The sequence below is a fragment of the Cyprinodon tularosa genome, unplaced genomic scaffold, assembly GCF_016077235.1.
Source record: "Cyprinodon tularosa strain WSP-4 unplaced genomic scaffold, ASM1607723v1 ctg113, whole genome shotgun sequence".
Classification (NCBI taxonomy): domain Eukaryota; kingdom Metazoa; phylum Chordata; class Actinopteri; order Cyprinodontiformes; family Cyprinodontidae; genus Cyprinodon; species Cyprinodon tularosa.
The window spans coordinates 500,272-521,606 of NW_024037926.1; the positions used below are offsets into that span (position 1 = coordinate 500,272).

Sequence of the window (21,335 nt, forward strand, 5' to 3'; positions counted from 1 at the left end):
ATTTAAAACTTGATTTTCACAAAAGTTTTTCAATATGTGGCATCTATTCTAAAAAAGCAAAATATTGGTTAATCATTTTAAATAAAACTTAAAAAGTTATACTTTTGATATGCATCTTACCTTTAGCCAGTACGTAGAATATCCCGATGTTAGCCTGTAAGCTTCTTGACATGGAAACCACGCGTACTGGGAGACTCCATCAGATAAATCAAAGACTTTGGACTGACATGTCTGTACAAAACAAGGAAGGTTTAGTCAGATTTGAAGATTCTTTGAATTGTCATTGTGGTGTTTAAAATACTTCTTGGTCGTTTAAGGTCTTTTTTTCATATCCTTAATTTTCTTTTGTAACCTTAAGTTTGTAAGGTTAATAATTTCTAAAATTCTTTAAGATTATGCTATTGATTTACTTAACCTGCCTCCCCTCCTTAGTTTGGGCCTTCTACCTAGCAGGTAAAACTTATCAAAATATTACTCAATCTCAAGCAATGTTGCATAATCACTTAACCTAAGAATGCTGGATACCCGGAGTGGCTCCAACTGATTAGTCTCTGATTACTAAAGCTAAAACATATTTAACCACTTCAGGGTAAATAAGTAACTTAATCCATCCTGACACAAAGGAAGCTTAATAATTTAAACACTTCCTTATAACGCATATACAAACAAAACGGGGCCTTTAAAAGTGAAGCTGAAAAACTAGTCTGAGTTTGTTACTTCAAGACTGGGCATTTGTAATTCTTTACTGTCTGGATTTTCCAGAATCATAGTTGGGATTTCAACTGGAACAACACCAAAAGTCAGACTTTTGAGTGAGGGATGTAGCAATAGGTGTTGAGGAAAGCATGCAACCCATGTACTATGGAGAGGCCTCAGTCCTTGACATGACAACAAAATTGTGATGATCTCTGATCAAAAGACACAAGTAGTAATTCTCCTGCTACGCCAGAGGTAAATGGTATAATCCATTAACCTCAACAACATGCCCATGCTTTCAAACCCTACCTACTTTAAAAAGGCACTAAAACTTTTAAATGGCAAAGACTCAAAGCTTATATGGACAGAAAAAGAGGTTAAACAATTTCAGGTGACAATAAATTATGAAACTACCAATGTGGGTTTTCGAATTATTAGTAACCTGCTCTGCCAACTTGCCAACACACTTGAACTTTTTACGTATGTATACACTCTGTGTATACATAATGACAATAAAAGTTGTCTAAGGGTAAGTCAATTACACTAATTTCTACTAATGTTAGTCCTTCTGAGCTTTTTTGATCCTCTTTTAAATTTAACCGAATATTACTGTCACCATAGGACCTTTTTTTGTTTACAATTCCGCAAAAAAATTATCTATGCTCTGGTTGTTCTTTTAGATAAAAATTAATGGGCTTGTACAATGGGGAGAGTAAGTATCGGATACAATTTATTACGCAGGTTTTCCCACTTGCAGTGTAGAGTTGTTTAATTTTTATCATTGGTATTCTTCAACTGTGAGTGACAGAATCTCTAACAAATATCTGGAAAATTACATTGTGTGATTTTCAAGTAATTAATTTGCACAGTTATTACCCATCCTTACTGCCCTTACTGAAGGAAAGAGGTCTTTCGCTTATATATCCTGATACTGCCCTATATGCAGAAAACCATCTCCAAAGAATGATGTTTCTACCTCTGTGCCCAGCTGTCACTTGCTGCTCTAGGGATTATACAAAAAGCTCCTATTCCTTTTCCATCCTTCTTCCTTCAAACACGAGTGGAGTTAAGACCAAAAACTTTAATGTCTGTGTCATTGGATCACATAACCTCCCATTCTTCTTCTAGATAATCCAGATTGTCATTGGCAAATGCAGACAGGCCTTGATATATGCTGGCTTAATCAGATGGACATTGCGTACACAGTACGCTATTAATTCTTTAGGTCTCCGGACAAGACTCTACTGTCGACCTACACTAAGGACAAAGGACACTCGTTTGAGGACCAGAATGTTCACATTTTAGACAAAGAAGACAGGTGGTTTGAAAGGGGTGTGAAAGAAGCCATTTATGTTGAGAGAGAAAACTAACCTTAAACATAGGGGGTGGACTTCAACTCTTAAAAAACTGCAACGCACCGATAGGGTTGATTCCTTCCTGCTATCATCTCAATCTTCATCACCATGCAGAGGACTAAAACATCTTGCCTTTTTAGCCAGGCCAACAACGACCCTAATGAGTCTCTTTTCAGAGCCATGGGCCAGCATTGGGTTTTGCAGGCTATCAACGATCTCAATAACTCACCATAACTAAGGGGTGGACCATTTTTTTTAAGCCATAACAAGGCTTTTGTTTAGGCAATTTTATAAGCCTGGAACTCAACGATACTCGAGATATTTTGAATTGGGAAAGTTTTCTGGATGGGAAGCGAAACATCTTCAAACTTTGAAAACAAAGTCCAATGGTTTTTTTTTTTTTACTTTTTTAGAATAATTTTCTGAATTTTGTGATTCTTCACTCATAGCTAAAGAGTACCGAACAAAATGAAAGACCTCTATTAATTGCAAGTGGGGAATCCTGCAAAATAGTTGGTGTACTTGCTCCGCCAAGCTCTGCACTTGGCTAAATAAGTACAAACAAGAAAAACCCCACCTGTGCCAACTTCTTAACATGTTCAGATAATAGATAAAAAAATTCCATGTAAGATGCTAAAAATCGTTAGTGCAGGTCTGCCGCAACCCGGCAAGCCCTGAAGGGCTGCAGTCCTGAAGGCTTTAGAGGTTTTCCTGCTTCAGCACAAAGTATTTCTGTTGATTGCTGGTTAACAGGCTGTTGCTGAAATGCAATCATTAGAATCTGCTGTACTGAAGCAGGGACACCTTTTAAACCTGCAGTACAGGGACCCTTGAGGGCCAACTTTGGGCAGACCTGCGTTAGATTATCATTTTTAACATAACCACTATTACATTTCCCTACAACTACTCCTGAATTGTCTAGTGTTTTCAAATTTTAGAATAGGCAAGTATTTTTGAAAGGTGCCCTATGTTGGATCAGTTTTTATTCAAAAATGTTGTTTTATTAAATGGGACGCCCTCAATGGGCAAACGACAGAAGAAAACTGAGTATAATTTTATAACAGTTATGAAGCCATAGCAAAATCAAACTACATACTTACATTATTTGCATGGACAACTATTGTAAAAAAAGAAAATTAAGGTAATCTTTCTTTGGATTTGTGGTAACTCAGCATTGTGAAAATGTGATGCTAAATAGAGATAGAAAGGTGTCAACTACAGACAGCGTGGGAAGGTCAGAACAAGGTAGAGAGGGACAAAAACATATATACGTTAGATTGCAAAAGATTATTGAGCAATGGCTAAACAAAGATGAAGAGAAGAAAGGACACACACCAAGGACAGTGAGTTTCGGCTGCTGCCCTGAGCTGGTGAAATGAGACACCAGTAACATGAGATTTTTGCTAGAGAAGCTACTGCAAGATCCTGCCACCATAGAAAACTGGCCAGACCAGCTATACATCAGTGTATCTGTCCTCTGAATCTGTTGACATGACCTTTGTTCTCAGAGCTGAATTGGCAAAATTGGAAATGTTGTTAAAAAAACTGCAAAAAATAAATCAAAAAATGATCCATTAGATTAGTCGCTATGAATGTCTTTTGTCCCATTTTGGGACAGTTTTGAAACTTATAATCAGATTGCTATTTCATTTTCATATATTAAGCAAATATGTAGACAAGGACTTAAATATTATTCTTCTTATTGTTAGTAAATCTTTTATAAAAGTTTATTTCATTTTAAATGCTTGGGGAAAACCTTTTTTCCAAGGCTAAAACTTCACTGGCAGGTCAAAAACAGTAAAACAGTTTAAGATAAAGGGACAATTTGTTCATGTAAACGCAGGTGGAACAAGCTAAACCTTTCTCAGGACCCCTCCTCCCCACATCCTTTCCTGCCCACAAGCAAACATCCCCCTTCTTTACAAAGCATCACACCAGTGGGAGGCAATTCACATGTGACCTGTGGCTCATTTCACTTCCTTTCATCTCGCCACTCCACCATCCCCCATGTGGGTGCAGAATCACAGTCATCTGAATAAATTTGTCATTGATTGGGTGCCAGTGTTGAAAGTGGGAGGAAGGGTGTTGATAGCAAGACAGGTTTTACCCATCAAGTACTTAGGCAGTTACTTCCATTTATTTATTTATTTTTTGGTTAATCAATAAACATTTACTGTGGGGTCAAAGAAGGTCATGTTTAAGCTCACTGTAGGAGACAGTGGCTGGTAAATTCTAGACTCCTTACAGGTATTTATAAGTTGGAAAATGCAAATTTTCACATTTAGTTATTCACTTCTGAACAATTACAACAATAAAGGGCACAAATAAAACAGAAAAATCCCAATCACAACCAGCCAGATTTTGAACTCCAATACCTTCTTGTTTTACAAATGTAACATACAGCACTGCAGTCATTTATTTTAAATATTTTGATATCTGCTTTGCAACTGCTTTTTTTTCCCAAACTGAATTCTGTTTGCCTTTTAATATATATTTTTCCAAATTGCCTCAGCACATACAAGTACTAGGTATAAAATTAAGATAGTATAGATAGTATACTTTATGGTGTGTTGATACTATATGCCAAAATGACCTGGTCCACTAGACCCCTGAAGGTGTGCTACAATTTTTAGCCCCAAGAGGTTAACAACAGATCATTGTGATCTGTAATAAGTTGTTTTAATTTGATACCTTTCTGTCAGAACCAACATAATCACATCAGGGTTAGGAGCTACACTGGCTTGACCTTTGATTCTCAGATAAGGCTGGATTTGGGTGTAGCTGACAAATATATTGGTCAGATAGGGACTAATGGTTTTAGGAGAAGTACATTTTATAGCTAAAAATGTCTATTTTTAGACATAGTAAACATTTTAGTTAATGAGTAAAGAAAACAGCACAACAAAACGTCCCCTCACATGCACTGTCCTATTGGAAAATAAAAAGATTAACTGATTCTTGCAGGGAAAAGTGGAGTAGGATTCTAAGGTCATATATGGCATATTGTTTCACTTAGGGTACTAAATAAAATAGACTAATTTAACAAAGACTTGAAAATTCACATTATATGATCTCTTTGATCAGTACTTTAGGCTATTTATTTAACTTAACAAATATGTCAGAAACACGAGTGCTGTTCCTGAAACATTTAATTAAAAAAAATCCCAGTTCTACACTTTGTTAAACAATATACTTACCAGTACAGGCATGTATGACCTTTCGATGCTCAATATAATTTGTCAAAAAAAGTGACACTAAATGCTACCCAGTGTTTGACATGGAAACTAAGAACTTTATTATATTTTTTATTCTTCAAATAATACATGTTACAGAAACAAACAGAGCTCTGGTTTAAACTCTGGCTTACCACAATCTACAATTATTTTAAAGTACCACTGTTTAACTTTTGGCCTCTGGGGGTGCTAGATCTGTAATTTCCAGGTTTAGTGCCCCTGAACGCATCTGCAGCACTGTACTGTCACAAAATTAAACAGTCAAATTTGTTGCCTAGCAACACATTTTAGCTCAGTAAATTCTCATGTTTAATGGGATCTCTAACTGTTGTAAAGAGGCACCCACACCCCAATAAGCAATGGATCCGACCCTCTCAAGTTACATAGGAGAGTTTATGAGAAGGGCAGCCTGCAAGGGGCGTTAATACATGCCAAGTGTTGTACATTAATCTGAAAAATCACAATATAAAAATAAAACTTTAGTCAAGACAGGCTCAGTTGTTTTTTTTTGTTGTTGTTTGTTTTGTTTTATTTAATTGTTTCTATGGTGGTACCATTGCATTTAATCTTATACTTTAGATTAAATATTTGCTTTAAATCAGTAATATCTATATTGCAAAACTATAATAAGTTAATTAGACAGCCAGTTGCTTCAAATTTCTTAAGTTGATCACCTTCAAACGTTCAGAAATATTCTTTAAAACCAAATTGTACTTCTCTATTTCAATTTCAATTTAATTTATAAAGTTTGTTAACCCAACTTAAAGATTGCTTAATACTATCAGCATTTTGTCAGTTTTTCACAGTTTAACATTTTTTAATTTTAGAACCTGCCAACCTTACATTAAACATTACAACTTCACTCATGGTGTGTCTACACTGGCCAACATTGCTAACTGGTCAGCTAACTTATAACAGTTGTTCGTCATTAAGTGAAGAATAATTAATAGACAAATTGTTAAGTTTAATCAATAATATTTAAGTTAAATGTACTCAAACAAAAACAATATGCTTCACTAACAAAACACTTGAGTAAGCAGAAAAATCAAAAAATAATAATAAAGTCACTACTCAGTCCAATTAGTTACTTTGAACACCCAGGTAGCCTAGTCATTTTCGACACATTTTGGCTACAGACACATTTTGGCTACAGACTTTGCATAAGCTTACTTGTGTAGCATAACTGACACAGGTATGTCAATGCACAATAACTGAATATTTTCAACCAAATAAACAGAACAGTTAAAAAACTAGTTTGTGTATAGTAACATGACACTGCACACATTGTGTGGAGATATTTTGTTTGGTTTTGATGAGTCCTTCATTCAGCTCCAAAACATTGCTATCAATGAATCAATGAAATTCTGGTACAAGAGAATGTGTGTTTAATTTATACCAGGGATATAATCTATTTAATTTGTATCTAAATAAATTATATCTTTGGTGTATTCAAATAGCAGTTTATTCATCAGATTAGCTGACATTGGATTTTAGTCAGGGTTTTCTTCTTTGTTTGTTGTTTTTCAGCAGGTGGTATGTCCCTAGACTGACCTGTATTAAGCCGGGCATACACTGTGCAACATTTTCAACCGTTGCACGCAGCTACAGCTCAAACTGTACGACGAAACTGCAGGGTTTAAAAAGCTCACAATGCATGTTGTCACACTGTGCAGCCGGAGGCTCTGATGCGACCTTATGACCGCCGACTGAATTTAAAACCTGTTTGAATTTCTCCCAACCTTTCGATTCCTGATCTGGAGGTGGTTGTGAGAGGCTAATCGCCCCTCGTTAGCCCCTGTAGACTACATGATGCACGATAAGCTGAAACTCAACCAGATTTAACTATCCTCGCATGACTGGAGAATCCACCCAAAATGGCAAACATTCATACAGTGTATGCCCAGTTTTAGGCCTGCTTATTATAAAGAATCTACACATGTCGTAGATCACCTCCGAAGATAGCCTGAACAAAACAATCCATGTTGCATCTTGAGTAAATTCAAATGTATTTAGCATTTTCTAAACAGGATCAGATCAGCAGCTTAGGTGTAAACAAGGCCAATAGCTCTTGTCTTGATTGAAGGTGAAACTTGTAAAATAACACAGGTTGGAATGTTGGTTATAATCCTACAAAGTGATGGGGTCTTAGGGTAAATTTTGTTGCTGCTGAGGACTGAAATAGAAAGATCTGTGTTTTACACAATGTAATTGAATTTCTCCATCTTTCTTTTAGGTTTAGTTGTAATTGCCTGACAGAAAGATGTAAAAGGTCTTTCTCATCATTTATGAAATCATCACTCATCATAAGAGTGAGAAGTATAAAGCTCCCAATGACCAGTGAAGTCTGTGCTAAGGCTTAGACAAAAATGACTTTGTTTGCTCTGGTTAAATAAAACTGTGTCCAAAAAAATTGAGCAAACATTTATGTATTAAAATAAATCTTTGAACAGCTTTTATTTAAAAAATGTATTATATTATTAAATATATTTTTCACCCTGTACAGATAATGTCGTTTTTACCCAAGAAGTTAAATGTTACATCTGTTTGAAAAAATTTTTTTTCCTACTTTTCTTAAAAAAACGAAAAACCGAAAGAAAAAAACAAAACAACAATTGCTGTTACATTAGAGATGAGGTGGGCAACCAAACCTCAAAACACACACAAACAGACTCCCTCGCACATAGTTACACACATGGCCTTAATATTTACCAGCTGGGTTGTCAACTGAAGTTCTGCAGACATAAACTGGTGTTTGTAAATCACCACTTTAGATAAAGAGGACAAAGTGTCTTAAGCCAAGGGGAAACCAAACAGGATAAAGAGAAAGTGAGAGTGCAACTGTCAGATTCAGTGCCCGAAAGTTATTTTTGCAGTGTGGAAAACTCCCTAACAAAAAAAAGGGAAACAATAAACCTAAAAATCAGCAAAGACAGAAGGGAACAAAGGCAGAGAAATGATGTGAAAAACACTTCTAATGGTGTAATGTAACTTAACAACAGACTTTCTCTATTGGGTTTCTACAGTTACCACTTGTGCAACTCATTGTAAGTCAAAATTCAAACACGTGCTGTAAATATGTTGCATGTTTCTTGGCTTACATTTTTTATTTTATAACTACAGACTTTGAAAATGGCCTTTTTGGGATGCGAATCAATAGTATCACAAATTATACTTCAAACATGCACCAAATGTTCTTTTATAAGTGTTTTAAAGCAGACATTAGTAAGAACTTTTTAATGCATATCCTTTTTGATTTATCCTAGATCATTTTGTGTTTTTTGGCACTAGTAGTTTGTATGACAGTGGTATGGTTAGAATAAGGGGTAAGATGGTTTAGCTCTAGGCCTCCGTACGTACATGGGTTGCGCTACCTATTCCTGCAATACTGTTATAATGTCCAATTTTAACTCCAAAAATGAGACCCAAAAACTAGAGGCAGATCTTTGCTCACCTAAACAATATTTAGAAATAAGTTTCCTTAACTATCTGTTTGTAACTTTGTGGCAGATTACCATAAAACAAGCAGTAATTGCAGCTCCAAGCATGCCTTGCAGCGTTTATATTACACCTGAGGTTATATAAGGACAACAACACCCGCCATCTTCCTCTTTCATATGTCCCTGCAAAGGAAGAGGACGCACCTCAGCTGAGCTCTGTGTGGAAACACGGAGGTAACCTTATGACGCTGTGTTTTGCTGGCAAAATCCTTTCAACTAAGTCTTTCATTTCTTAAAGACAAAGCTTGTATGTGTGGGGCCTACAGCTTGGATTGATCAGAGAAATGACAGGCTGAGAAGAAGGCATGAAAGGGAAGTCCCAGGAAAGATATTTGGTGACAAAGAAAAGTCCTCCGAGCTGAACGTCAACTCAATAACTATATCACCGGCTCACTTCCTCCAGAACTGAGCAGACAAGAATGCATTCTTCATTGAGTTAGTAGCTACAGATGAGAAGAGAGCCGGCGAACCCCGGGGAACCAGCCTTCTCTTTCCCCTTTTAGGTGTAAACTGCAGCAAGTTTTAGCCCGTGCTCAACCCTTCTTGCTCCTTCACGCACTGCCTGCCCTTCCCATTGCAAACGGGCTGAAAGACGGGCAAGCGCCTGAGAACGCCACTTAACCTTTGCAAACTTCCTGCTCCCCTTATCCCAAGAACCAAAACGTTTCATGGAAAAGAAACTAAAACTTCACTGCTCTTTAGCATGCCTGCGTGGCAGCTCAATTTATTAGTAATAAGTTAAATGTTTTTATTTGCTCCATAAGGAGTTTGCTTGCGCCTTCTGTTGGTTGTTGTACTGTTGATTTAACTGTGCAATAGCAGACAGCTCTTGTTGCTTTCTGTGAACAGCTGCAGCACTAGCCAGTCATTCCATCTCTTTTCTCGCTCTCCTTTTTACTTTCTCTCTTTTTTGCTCTGTTTTCCCGATATTTTGGCTCTGTGTGTCAGCAGACCACGGCTAGCTTTGTTAGCTTATTGTCTAGGGATCCCTTCCCTCTCTTTTGGCTGTAACCCAACCTAGCCTAGCTAGAGTGCGAAAAAGTAACCACCCTGCATCAACAGAGCACCATTAGTGCCATATCACAAGTTTACTTCTGTTGTAGGATTTTAGTTGTTCATTCATAGAGAAAGCCATTTACAAAAAATGTTCTACTTTGCGTCTTTTTCTCTCTCTGACAAAGGCAGACATAGACATTTAGAGCCTACAGTTGGTAAACAGCAGTGGGCATCTGTGAGGCATTTGTTTCACAACAAAAAGGCATTTGTAGCAAGGAGAGCACAGAGAGACAGACAGAGAAAGAAGGAGGTATGAGTTTCCAAGTTTTGTCCCATGGCTTACTGGAATGCTGGTGAGCGCCAGGTGTGTGAGGTAATGTCCTTGCACCCAGAGCCAACCATGCCTACTAAAGCTTGCCATCTCAATGGTACAAGGCCTAATGATGGGCAGATTCAGTGGCCAACTGAGGAAATTGAAATATTAAAGTTGGTGAGTAGGTGCAGTGTTTCTGTCAAGCTCATTCAAAGAGACGTAAGTAGTCTACAGGTAAGGACTAAACATTTGACATTTACAAAACCAGTAACAAAGTAGTCTTTTAATCCAACCCACCCATTTAAAAAGCATATATAAGAACATTGAGTCATTTATTGGTGTTAGGTTTTACACAGGATAGCTTCACAATAATTCAAAGTGAAAAAATCAACAAGAGACCTTGCCAGAGTTCTCTTTTTGATGTAACCACATGCTTATTTCAGTGGATTGAAGAGGACTCTGGTTTGTATGGAATGTTAGGTAGACAAGTCCTTGCCAGAGAAGCTGCCCACCTGAAAGCAACATTTAAGTTACAGTATGAGCTTCTCTGTTTGTTATTATTTCTGTCACTATCCCTCTCTCCTTATTTATGTGCAAGTTTCTTATAAGTCTGAAATTATGTAGCTGGAGAAAATCTAGCACAGAAAATCATTATATAGCAGATTCTATATAGCCTGACAGTTGTTCTCTTAATAGTATAGACTTATTTACACTATTGCACCTTAAAATTAGCCCTGCTTACTGCCTTCGATCATCTCTGGCTTTACTCATACCTAACCCAAAGCTCTATTTAGGTAAGATTTAGTTCAATTCAGTTCAATTCATTTTCAAGTTAGGCAAATTTTACTTAACTGACTTTCAAGAGAGCAAATAAGTTGCATCCCTGCTGTTGCCAATCGATAATGAAAGTTACATTGAGAGGTAGCAAGGGCAGCTGTTTTCTCTTCAAAGATCAGCTGTTTCCCTGTTTAATCTTGGAAGTTAAATGCATAGTCAAGCTCCCCTAATTATGTTTTTCAACACACATGTGTAAACATGAGGTATTTGCATTAATACAATGTGTCTGCTAGTGTAAAAAAAACTAGGTAAAAGTAAAAATACCTTAACAAAAAAAACATTAGTCACCAATAAGAACTGCTTAAGTGAAAGTCATAATATTATCACAACAATCATCTAAATCACAATAATTGGAAAGTTAAATTACGAAGTATTTTTGCAAGAGAAAGAAGCCAGATGTTCTAAATAAAATGCATTCTTTCAAAATAACCTACAAGCAAAGCAAAATAAATTTCACTACATTTTTTTCTAATTATGCAAAATAGTTTAGTGGTAACTTGAGTATGTCAGTTTCTTTGGACAAAAATTTGAATGAATTGTGGTGGTATAAATAACTTTCTCACCCTTAATTTATAAGAGGAATGAACATTTCTGCTGTTAAAGAAGCATATTCAATTTCTTTTCTAAAGCTGAGCAATCAACATTGTGGTGCATCATCACCACCAACAACTAATTGGATTGTGGACCAGGACAAACACAACAAAGGGCTTTTTTCGATTCCAGTAGTAAGTAACAATATCCCAGATTTTTAGGTAAGAAGTAAAAGTACGTTTATATCTTTTAATGTAACAAAATAAAAGTTCCAATTAGCAAATAATTCTATAAAGTACAGATCCTCCAAAAAAACTACTTAAGTACTGTAACAAAGTACATTTCATTTAGTTACTATAAACCACTGGTGCATGCATCCTTTCACTGTTGTTATGCATGATCTAGCTCTTTAGCAACCGTTTAACTAGAGTGATCCTAAAAACCAAATTCCAATAACCCATAAACAACCTTTTAAAATTTAAAGGCTACTTTGGTGCCAATAAACTGTTATACCTCACAGACATATTTAACTTTAGACTGATGGACCCAAGAATATGAGAAAACATGCCCACACACATGCAAAGAATTATAAACACACTGAAGTAAATTGTGAGCTCTACTGTAATTCCCCTAAAGCATGCTGCAAAAAGGTAGTGGGAAAACATCATGTCCTGCTTCAGAACGTTAGTGGTACATTTCAGCCCCATATGGAACAACCTTATAAGCCTGTATGGAGGCAGCACAGTGCCTGTATGTGTGCACATGTTTCTGTACTGCTATGTAAATATGCCAACTTAATTACCAAAGAAAGGAGAATATGAAGCAGGCGTGAACATATCTTATCAAGGTTTATTGATCACTATAGTGCCTTGATTTCTGACTTAAAACTTAGATTTATGTACCTATATTTAATGAATTTATGCCAGGATTAAATACCCTAGTTGTGAGGCCTATTTTAAAAGAGTATATCTACAGTTTAACAGTTTAAAGCTGAAGGGATTAAATGGTTATCTTAGTCGTACATGAAAGACTGATAAGTACATTCTGTCTAAAACCAGTAACCTATAAGCCTATTGTGTCCAAGTAAATGGTAAAGTACAATATTTACTTTTTTCTTTCTTCTTTGTCTCCTTCCTTGGCCGTAAAAGAATTGGACGTCTAAACTCTAATTTTGCACTTAACTTGTCTCCTTTAAGGGTTTAACCCTGGGTCAAGTATTGTTTTAAGACTTATCCCCTTGTGCAAACATTGTGATATGTTAACATGTAAAGATCAGATGATTATTTTTTCACTTCATCATCAAAATATTACAGGCAGGTTTAGAGATGTTCTGGCAACATTCACATGGTAATTCAGTAACTCCCGTTTTTCCGGTTGCACACTTCGCTGAAATCCACAGATTAGAGGAAAATATCTAACAATTTATCAAAAGAATTTTTTTTAAGTTAACTGCTTATTAATGTATTTAGATTTAAATCATAAATTGGTATTTGTAGTTTTGATATGAGTAGCATAGGTTGGTCAATGGAGCTGTGGGTAACACTGCTGCCTTGCATCAAGACAATCACGGGTTCGAATTCTGGCCCGGGGTCTTTCTGCATAGAGTTTGCATGTTCTCCCTGAGCATGCGTGGGTTCTCTCCGGGTACTCCGGCTTCCTCCCACTGTCCAATAACATGGCTGTTAGGTTAACTGGCTTCTCTAAATTCTCCTTAGCTGTGAGTGTGTGCATGAATGGTTGTTTGTCCTGTTTGTCTCTGTGTTGCTCTACGATAGACTGGCTCCCTTTCCAGGGTGATTCCCTGCCTCTCGCACATGGACAGCTGGAGATGAACAGTGACGAACTTTTAAGGAGATGAAACCAGCTGGTTTGCATTGCTATTTAAAGATTTTACTTTCCAACAGTGGATTTGTGGAACAGTGGATCTCTATTGTCCTGTCAGCCTCGTGACCTTCCCTGAAATTGCTGCGTAGGTCACAGTTGCAAAGAATCATGAGCGGTCTGAGAGCCCCATGCAATCCAATAAGATGTGATTGCTACGACTGATTTTCCATTGGATCAGACGATAGATTGTTTTAAGCCTTAATGGTTGTTAGATGACACAGAACTATGCCCTCAGTTTCTTATTTCCACCACCTGCTGGTCTGAAGGTACAGTGTAGCTGTCTTCATAAATCCTAGTTTAAGGGACAAGGGCATCATTATATCTTGTCAAATGTTTACTAGGTATAACAAAAAGGCATTAAAATAATTGAAAATCTGTGTCTTATGTAAATCTTCACATAAACAAAACACAATTTATTTAGATTAACATATTACATAAAAGAAACTGAATTCAGCAAATACCCTCAGCCGTAGCCATTAAATCTTATTTCTTACCATTTAATTTTGATGACCTCACCTCAATGCAGCCAGTCATTTGGTCTCCCCATATTTTCAGCTTTTAGACTAATTAAAATTAACTGTTTACATCAGCATAGCAAAATTATTTTCTGGCAGGCACAAGTCTTTCATTGCAGTTCATATCCTCAACCCAATAATAGATCAATCTTTTTTTGCTGAGCTCCTCTGGATTACTTACGGATAAATCATGCTTCTTTTTCCCTTATCCTTATCTCCTAATCCTAAGAATGATTTAAAATCGCAAAAAAAAAAAAAAGTTTGTGGGACATCTAAAAAGGTCCTTGTTAAACCTTTAAGTTAGGTTTTGCTCCTAATAACTTCTTCCTTTAGTCCTAGACAGTGTTAACGGCCATCTCCATAACTTTCAGAAATGGGATTATTACTACATTGAAAGTTGGAGGATTTATTTCTGTCCCATTTGTCATATAAATATATCTGTCTGATATAATTTAGTCTAATCTAAAGGATCTTCAACCAACTGCATTTGCATGAAAGAAATAAAGGACGTGTTTTCTCCAATGTCTTCAATTAACTGAACAATTAAGAGGAAATTTAGTGACAAGGACTGAGTCTGCCAAAAAAAATTGCAGTTTTTTTGGGTCACCTGAGGCAAAAAGTGATTGCCACAGATATCACACTTGGGTTCATGACACATGCATAGCACCTAAGCTGGAAAATGTGTATCTTCTTAAGAACCTTTATTCAAGCACACCAGATTTTCATATAACTAAACTCAACCCAATAAAGTTATACCCAAGACAATGTTTTAAACTCTGATCTAAATTGTGACATAAATAGAATAAACAGAAAAGCATCAGTTTGCAATAATATTTATCTATAAATGCACCAATTTTGTTCAGTAAAAAAGCTTGTCACCACAAATATTCCTATATGAAAGTGTGCCTAAAAATGTATCTGGGGTTTAAACAATCAAAAGTAACTATGTATCGATTTATTGTATTAATAATCATTTTTATTACAGTAATGTGAAGCACAATGTTGATTTTATTTATTTATTTATTTTTGTTTTTCTTGATTAGGTTATGATCTGTTAGCATGGATCAACTAACAGCTATGTTTAAAAATATGTTTGTAGTGAATGACAAGGATTCTATGTTTTTCTCCTCATATATTGCGATCATTTTACTCTGAATAAATAAAATACTAAGGCAAAAAAATGAGTTTACGATTGTAGCTTTCAGCTCTGAAAACTGCTAAGAGGATATGCCACTTCAATCTCAAAATTGGGCCAGGGTATTCTGCACCAAGCTCAGACTCTTTCAAACACTGACTGATTTTTTTGAAAGATAAATTCAGACCCATTTATGTAATCAATTCTGCGTCTACTGCAGGTGCACATGCATACATTGTACCCAGTAAATATACAAATATGTCTTTTTTTTTTTTTCTTTTAGGACACATAAAACCATGCTGTATACACTTTAGTACATTGTATGTGACTATCAATCATTCCTACTGTAAGTTTATACTGAAATGCAGGATTTTTTTAGGAGATTGGTCAGTTTTAAGGTGAACTGAGTTTTTAGAAATATTACTATCAACTAAATTTGGAAAGCAGATAAGTTTCAGCTACACATTTTATATTGGTTTGTGTTAAAAGATATCACTATGCAGATGGCAATGTTGATAGTATATAACAAACAAAAATGAATAACCACTGACCAAAGCAGGTGTCAATAACATCGAGACCAGTATCAGCTCAGAGGATATTTTCTAGTTGTTTGTTTTGTTTGTTTCTTTTCTGGCTTCTGCGGTTGTTGGTGTTTGGCTAAATGAGTAACAGTTAGATAGGCATTGAATGAGGGCAGATTTTATATTGTTTTCAGTTAAATATTGTTACTTCAAAATATTTCTATTAATTTTGACCGGTTTCAAGAGAAACTGGAGCTAAAGGTCTATTGTTAAAGGGATGGGGATAAGGAAGAGGCGGCACTAGATATACAACATAACAAAGGGTTTTGTTAAATGAATTAATATTAAAATGCTCAAAATTGATTTTAGAAAAAAAAAGGTCTCCTGTAACTTTGCAGGAAACCCATAAGCTCACAGTAAAAGATGTGGAGTCATTTGACTTGTGTGTGCATTGAGAGTGTAATTGTGTGAGATAAAAAGAAAATAAATCTTAATACTGCAAGACCTGATAACATCAGAATGACCCTACTAGTGTTTTAAAATGTGTTTAACTTTGGTATATTACTTAGGTCCGTGTCATGTTATTTTACATTTTTACAGAAAAACACTAACATGACATCAACTAGGAATTTAAAGTAACATTTCTAGGACAAGCTTACCTTAGTAACAGCCGGATATCCAGCAGCCACTTCCCCAGAGCAATATGGCTTTTCTTCATGAGAAACTTCAACACGGGAAGCCCACTGGTCTAAGTAACCACTGGGTGTATAAAGGCCACAGTCTCTCACACCCGTTTCCCTCTCAAAATCTTCACACACCCCATCGCCATCGTAGTAGTAGCACATGCTTGGCTCCTCTGCAGTTAAGAAGAATACAGGATATGTAAATGTTAAATAAATGTTATATGTTTTTTTTCCTACTATACATGTTGGTATATCTATCTTAATAATTTTTTTTTTTTTTTTTATGGATGTTAAGGAAATAAAGAACACCGTTATTGGTTATCACATAGTAAAACACCCTATTAAATATAAATTCAGCCAATAATGATGTGGTATTTTATATAGTGGATATGTTTGAAGGTTGTAAAACGTATAGCATAAACATTTTTGGTCAATTTTTAAGGTTACACTATTGCCAACTAAACATATTCACTACACTACATAGTTGCAAGCACCAGACTTTTAAATATAAAAACTGTATTTGTGCTTTATGGCTTCATAAAGGAAACTAAGTTTTGATTACATTATTGATTCAAATACCTTTGATGTGTGGTATTACATGGACGTTTTTTTTTTTTTTTTTTAACAAACTTCTGAGTAAATCTCATAAATAATAAAAAAATTTTCCACATTGAAATAATTTTAAAATTCACAATCTAATCTGAAAGGTTTACATGGAAGTTTTCAGCTTTATAACCGATCATCTTGTACATAGCCTAAGCATGCAGCCAAGCATAAAAATTATAATTTTCTAAATACCGGTAAATAAAAAATAGGTTCTAGTGTCCAGAGTTGGTTGCACCTGAAAGCATTTAGCATGCTGATCTGGATAATTCTTCACCAGTGTGCATGTGCATATACATCACAGAAACATTTAAGTTACCTTTTTGTTAACATATTTACTGTATGTAGTATTTCCATCATCTCTATAATAGGGGTGCGATTATGTCAGACAAGTTTAAAACGCTTAATACAGAATGATTTTTTGATATGTACAAAAATATTCACAGCAGTCTCATGGCCTGAGATTAAATATTGAGTTGCTACAGTTTGATGGACGAAAAGATTATGCTTCAACTATTTTTTTAAACAGCCAGCATTGTCAGATACTACCAAAAGATAGAGTAGATGCAAAAAAAATTATAAAAAATGTAATACCACATCACCTGTTTTATTGCTTAATCAGATAAGCTAAAGAGAAAACCGGATGGTAAAGCTGGAACTGGATTTATATGTGTGAATCCAAGTGTATCACAGGGTCATAAAAACAGAGCAAAGGAGAATATAGTAGAGATTATAAGTAAATGAAATCATGACAGACAAACACAAGAGGAGGAGGGACAAAGAGGTGCAGACAAAGTCAAGAGGTAAAAGAAAGATACAACAGTATTTTTTCCAGACATCCCACCCGCAGTTAGGGTCTGGAACCAAAAGCGTGTGTATTGGAGGAGAGAGGAGTGGAGCAGGAAGGTTGCCTGGGCCCCAGTGGTCTCAACTAAAGCAGCGTCAGCCAGTGGGGTTCCAGTTAGGGGGAAAGACGGTATTCTGTGCCAAGTTGGCTGAGTCCTCCTTCTTGAAATTCCAGCCATCTCCAGCACAGCCAAAAGCTCAAGTCAGTTCTGTGCTCTGGCAACGGTGAAACGGGGGGCTACTGAGGGGGCATATAGAAGATTCTTCTGCCACTCACTAAGTAGAAACAGGCAAATAACAAGGCAAGAAGATAAAGCAAGACAAGAGTTCTTGTCTCAAACAGTGTCTGACGAAAAGTGCAGAAAAAAAAAGGTTAAGTGTGAACTAAAGACAGAGGAGCAACAAGTTAAGAAAACCAAACAATGCTTGACATTGTATCTGAAACTGAAGTGGGATACAATAAACAGATAATGGAAGAGTAGGAAGGTGACTGAGTGCAGCAGTAGGAAGCAAAGACCTCAAGGGAGATAGTACCGGAACAATTAGAAGAAAAATACGACAAAAAACACGTTAAACAGGGAGAATGGATTGTTTAGTGTCTAAACAAAGTTAGATGTTAACTCTCAAAAAGATTTAGCTTTATTTTGAATGCTATCACTGAACTGGCTGCTGAAATTTGCAGCTAAAGCCGGGCATAAACTGTGCAATATTTTCGACCGCTGCACGCAGCAACAGCTCAAACCGTATGTAAAAGGAGTGAAAACTGCAGGGTTTAAAAGTTAACAGCTCACGATGTATGCTCTCAAACTGTATGGCCCAACACCCTGATGCGATCTCTGCTCTGATGTGATCTTACGGCGGCCGACTGAATTTCAAACATGTTTAATTTTCTCCTGATCTTACAATTCCTGATCGGGAGGCAGTCGTTGGAGGCTGATCGCCCCTGGTTTCCCCCTGTACACTACACAACGCACTAGTTCTTGCACAACTGGAGAATCAACCAGAAAAGGGAAAAAATCAAAGTGAATTAAAAGATTAAGAATATTAATGATTATTTTGTCTTTTAGTTATCTTCATATATTGTATCTTTGATAAGGTCATAAACAATACTGAGGTATAGATTTATCAAAATTTGCAGCAGTTTTGTATCTAAGTAAGCTCAATGTTTAATGTTTCTTTTAGCAATAACTCAGTGCAATATTTATGTATATACGGTATATACTTCTTTACCCTGTATATAGCTAGCTGTTAGTTATAGAAAACATATTTATTGTGCAGGAATAAGGTCTTAGCTCTGTTACATTGGTAGCCAAGTAATCGACATTTCGTTGTCAAGACTCACCTTGTGTTTTTTTGTGCAGTGACAATAAAGGAAGTCTAAGTCTATCAAACGATCACTAATGCATGTAAAACTTTTGACCAAAGCAAAAAGAAAACTCCTGACTTTTATTTCTTTAATATTTTTAAGACAATGAAGAATATTAGGTAGATCAGTAAAAAAGAGAAAGTTAATTTAAATTATTTTTCCCTACAGTTGATGGAAATACAACATTGGGTATCAGAGTTCTACATCATTACAACAGAAATGTGGTGTTACTGTTTAAAAATGTACTTTAAATGTGACTAACACAACTCAATCCATAAGCCTTACCAACACAGTTAAAAAAGGGCTCTTCCTTGCACTGACTTGAACAGCCGTCTCCATTCACAGAGTTCATATCATCACATTCCTCTCCTTTAGAACTAAAATAAAACAGAAACTGTGTCAAAAGGCTACACTTGACAACAATATTAAAAAAAACAAAAACAGTTTTTTGTTTTTTGGATAATATATCAATTAACTATGATCAAAGTATATATTTTAATCATCACATTACCTCTGGATCCTTCCATCTCCACAATAGGGACCACCAAGTTCGTGTACCAGGGGTGGAGAGGGCTCACTCTTACCCCAGCGGGAGATTGTCTGGATCTGGTAGGTGTATGGGACATGCAGTACAACATCTCTACACAGAGAGTGAAAAAGAAAACAAATAAAATTCACATTTCCGATTGATTCACCATGAATAACTGTAAAATTATCAATGGACAGACAAAAGAATGCTATATGGTGCATTAATGGTATTTATAATTTTAGCTTAGATAGAGTGGTCACATGCTGAAGAGACTGAATATGACCAATCTTTATTTTGTTTTCTTATGAAAATGTTACATCATTTTAATATGTAAACACTAGAGCAACACTGACCTACTAAATACTGATCCAAAAATCTTTTTGAAAAAAAATAAATAAAAAAATCACTCTAGTTTTGTGCTAGTTACACTGAGCTGAGAAATGTATGATTTAATATTATGTTGTGCTGCATACAAAGAAAGGGTTGCTTCATTGGTTGTTATAATCAGGCTTGTTATCTGTTAAAAGTGTGGCAAAAACTGGTGAATGGAAATGGAGGACATCGGTAAATTAAGTAAATTAATCCAATAGGCTTGACATAGATTACTTCATATGGACCATCAAGTATCATAGACTATATTTTAGATTTCCTTCATCAATGCCATCAATGTACTTACAAGTAGCCACAGTTTTAAACAATGCTCAAAGGAATAACATTGCAGCAGGCTTCAGGATATGTAGTATCTTAAATGCAGTAATGGATAACAGACTAAAAACAGTAAGCCAACTTTTCTCTCCAGACCTTAACAAATAAACATGAGTTAAAACCACTTTTCCCAATACAGCTATATAATCCTCAGTGTAAATGCAATTTACCACCAGGAGCAAACACTGATGCCAACTCACTCTGACTCATCAAACTCCATGCCAAAGTCAGCAGTTAAACCAAGGAAGTGTTTGAGTGATGTTCAGGAAAGTCATAAACTTTGATGAGCCCTCAGCTATTTAGATTGTTGGTAAAGCAGGGCCCTCTCAAACAAAGGAAAAACAATAGGTATCCTACAAAGCCTAAAGTTGACGATACTAAAAGCAAAATGCAGAATTACCTATTTTCTTTTCCTTTAATCATTACACATATTTTGCTTTTATCTGTTAAAGGACAGAATACTTGTTTGCAGGTTATTCTTGACAATATTTGTGAAAACAGTTTTTGAATTTCATATTTTTTTCTTGAATTCTTTCATATTTTAAACATTTTTAAGCTTCTACACATAATGGGTTAATGTTATTGTTAAAAAAAAAAAAAAAAAGCCTCCACTCTGAAAAACACCAAATTGTGTGATATATTATCTGGCTGGTTCACTTAAGCACTTAAGGTTCCAAATTGATAAAAAAAAATGGTGTTTGTGTCTCTAAAGTAACTAGGAAAAGCGGCAAAAAAATTAGGCAGGTCATGCATCAGAACATGCAAATTACCAAGTAAGGGAATATGAATGTATGGAGTTACCACCAGCAATGAGATTAATCTAATCTGAGTAATATCACTGATGCATTTTCTGCATCTATTTCACTATGTTTGAATTTTAGAAGTGTCTCATGTAACTTTGCAGGAAACCCATAATCTCACAGCAAAGATGTGGAGAAGAAAAAAACACTTGCAAAACCACATGTTTGTGCATCTAGATGGCTCATTTAAGCATACTGTCACAGTTATTGGCATCTCCCAAAGCAGTTTTTATGGAGTGTGATGAGTGATTTGTGTAAGTCCAAACTTTAAATTACAAACATCCCATTAA

At 35.7% G+C, this 21,335-nt stretch overlaps 1 protein-coding gene across 2 annotated transcripts in view; it reads right to left on the reverse strand.

The window, feature by feature from the left end:
- Positions 1-21,335, reverse strand: part of pappaa (pregnancy-associated plasma protein A, pappalysin 1a) — a 121,926-nt gene that overhangs the window by 45,885 nt on the left and 54,706 nt on the right. For both annotated transcript variants that reach the window (XM_038301966.1, XM_038301957.1), the window contains exons 8-11: positions 19,523-19,651; positions 19,297-19,388; positions 16,173-16,369; positions 121-231 (exon numbers count right to left, since the gene is read on the reverse strand). In XM_038301966.1, coding sequence (XP_038157894.1) covers positions 121-231; positions 16,173-16,369; positions 19,297-19,388; positions 19,523-19,651 — 529 coding nt within the window. The remainder of the gene's footprint in view (positions 1-120; positions 232-16,172; positions 16,370-19,296; positions 19,389-19,522; positions 19,652-21,335) is intronic.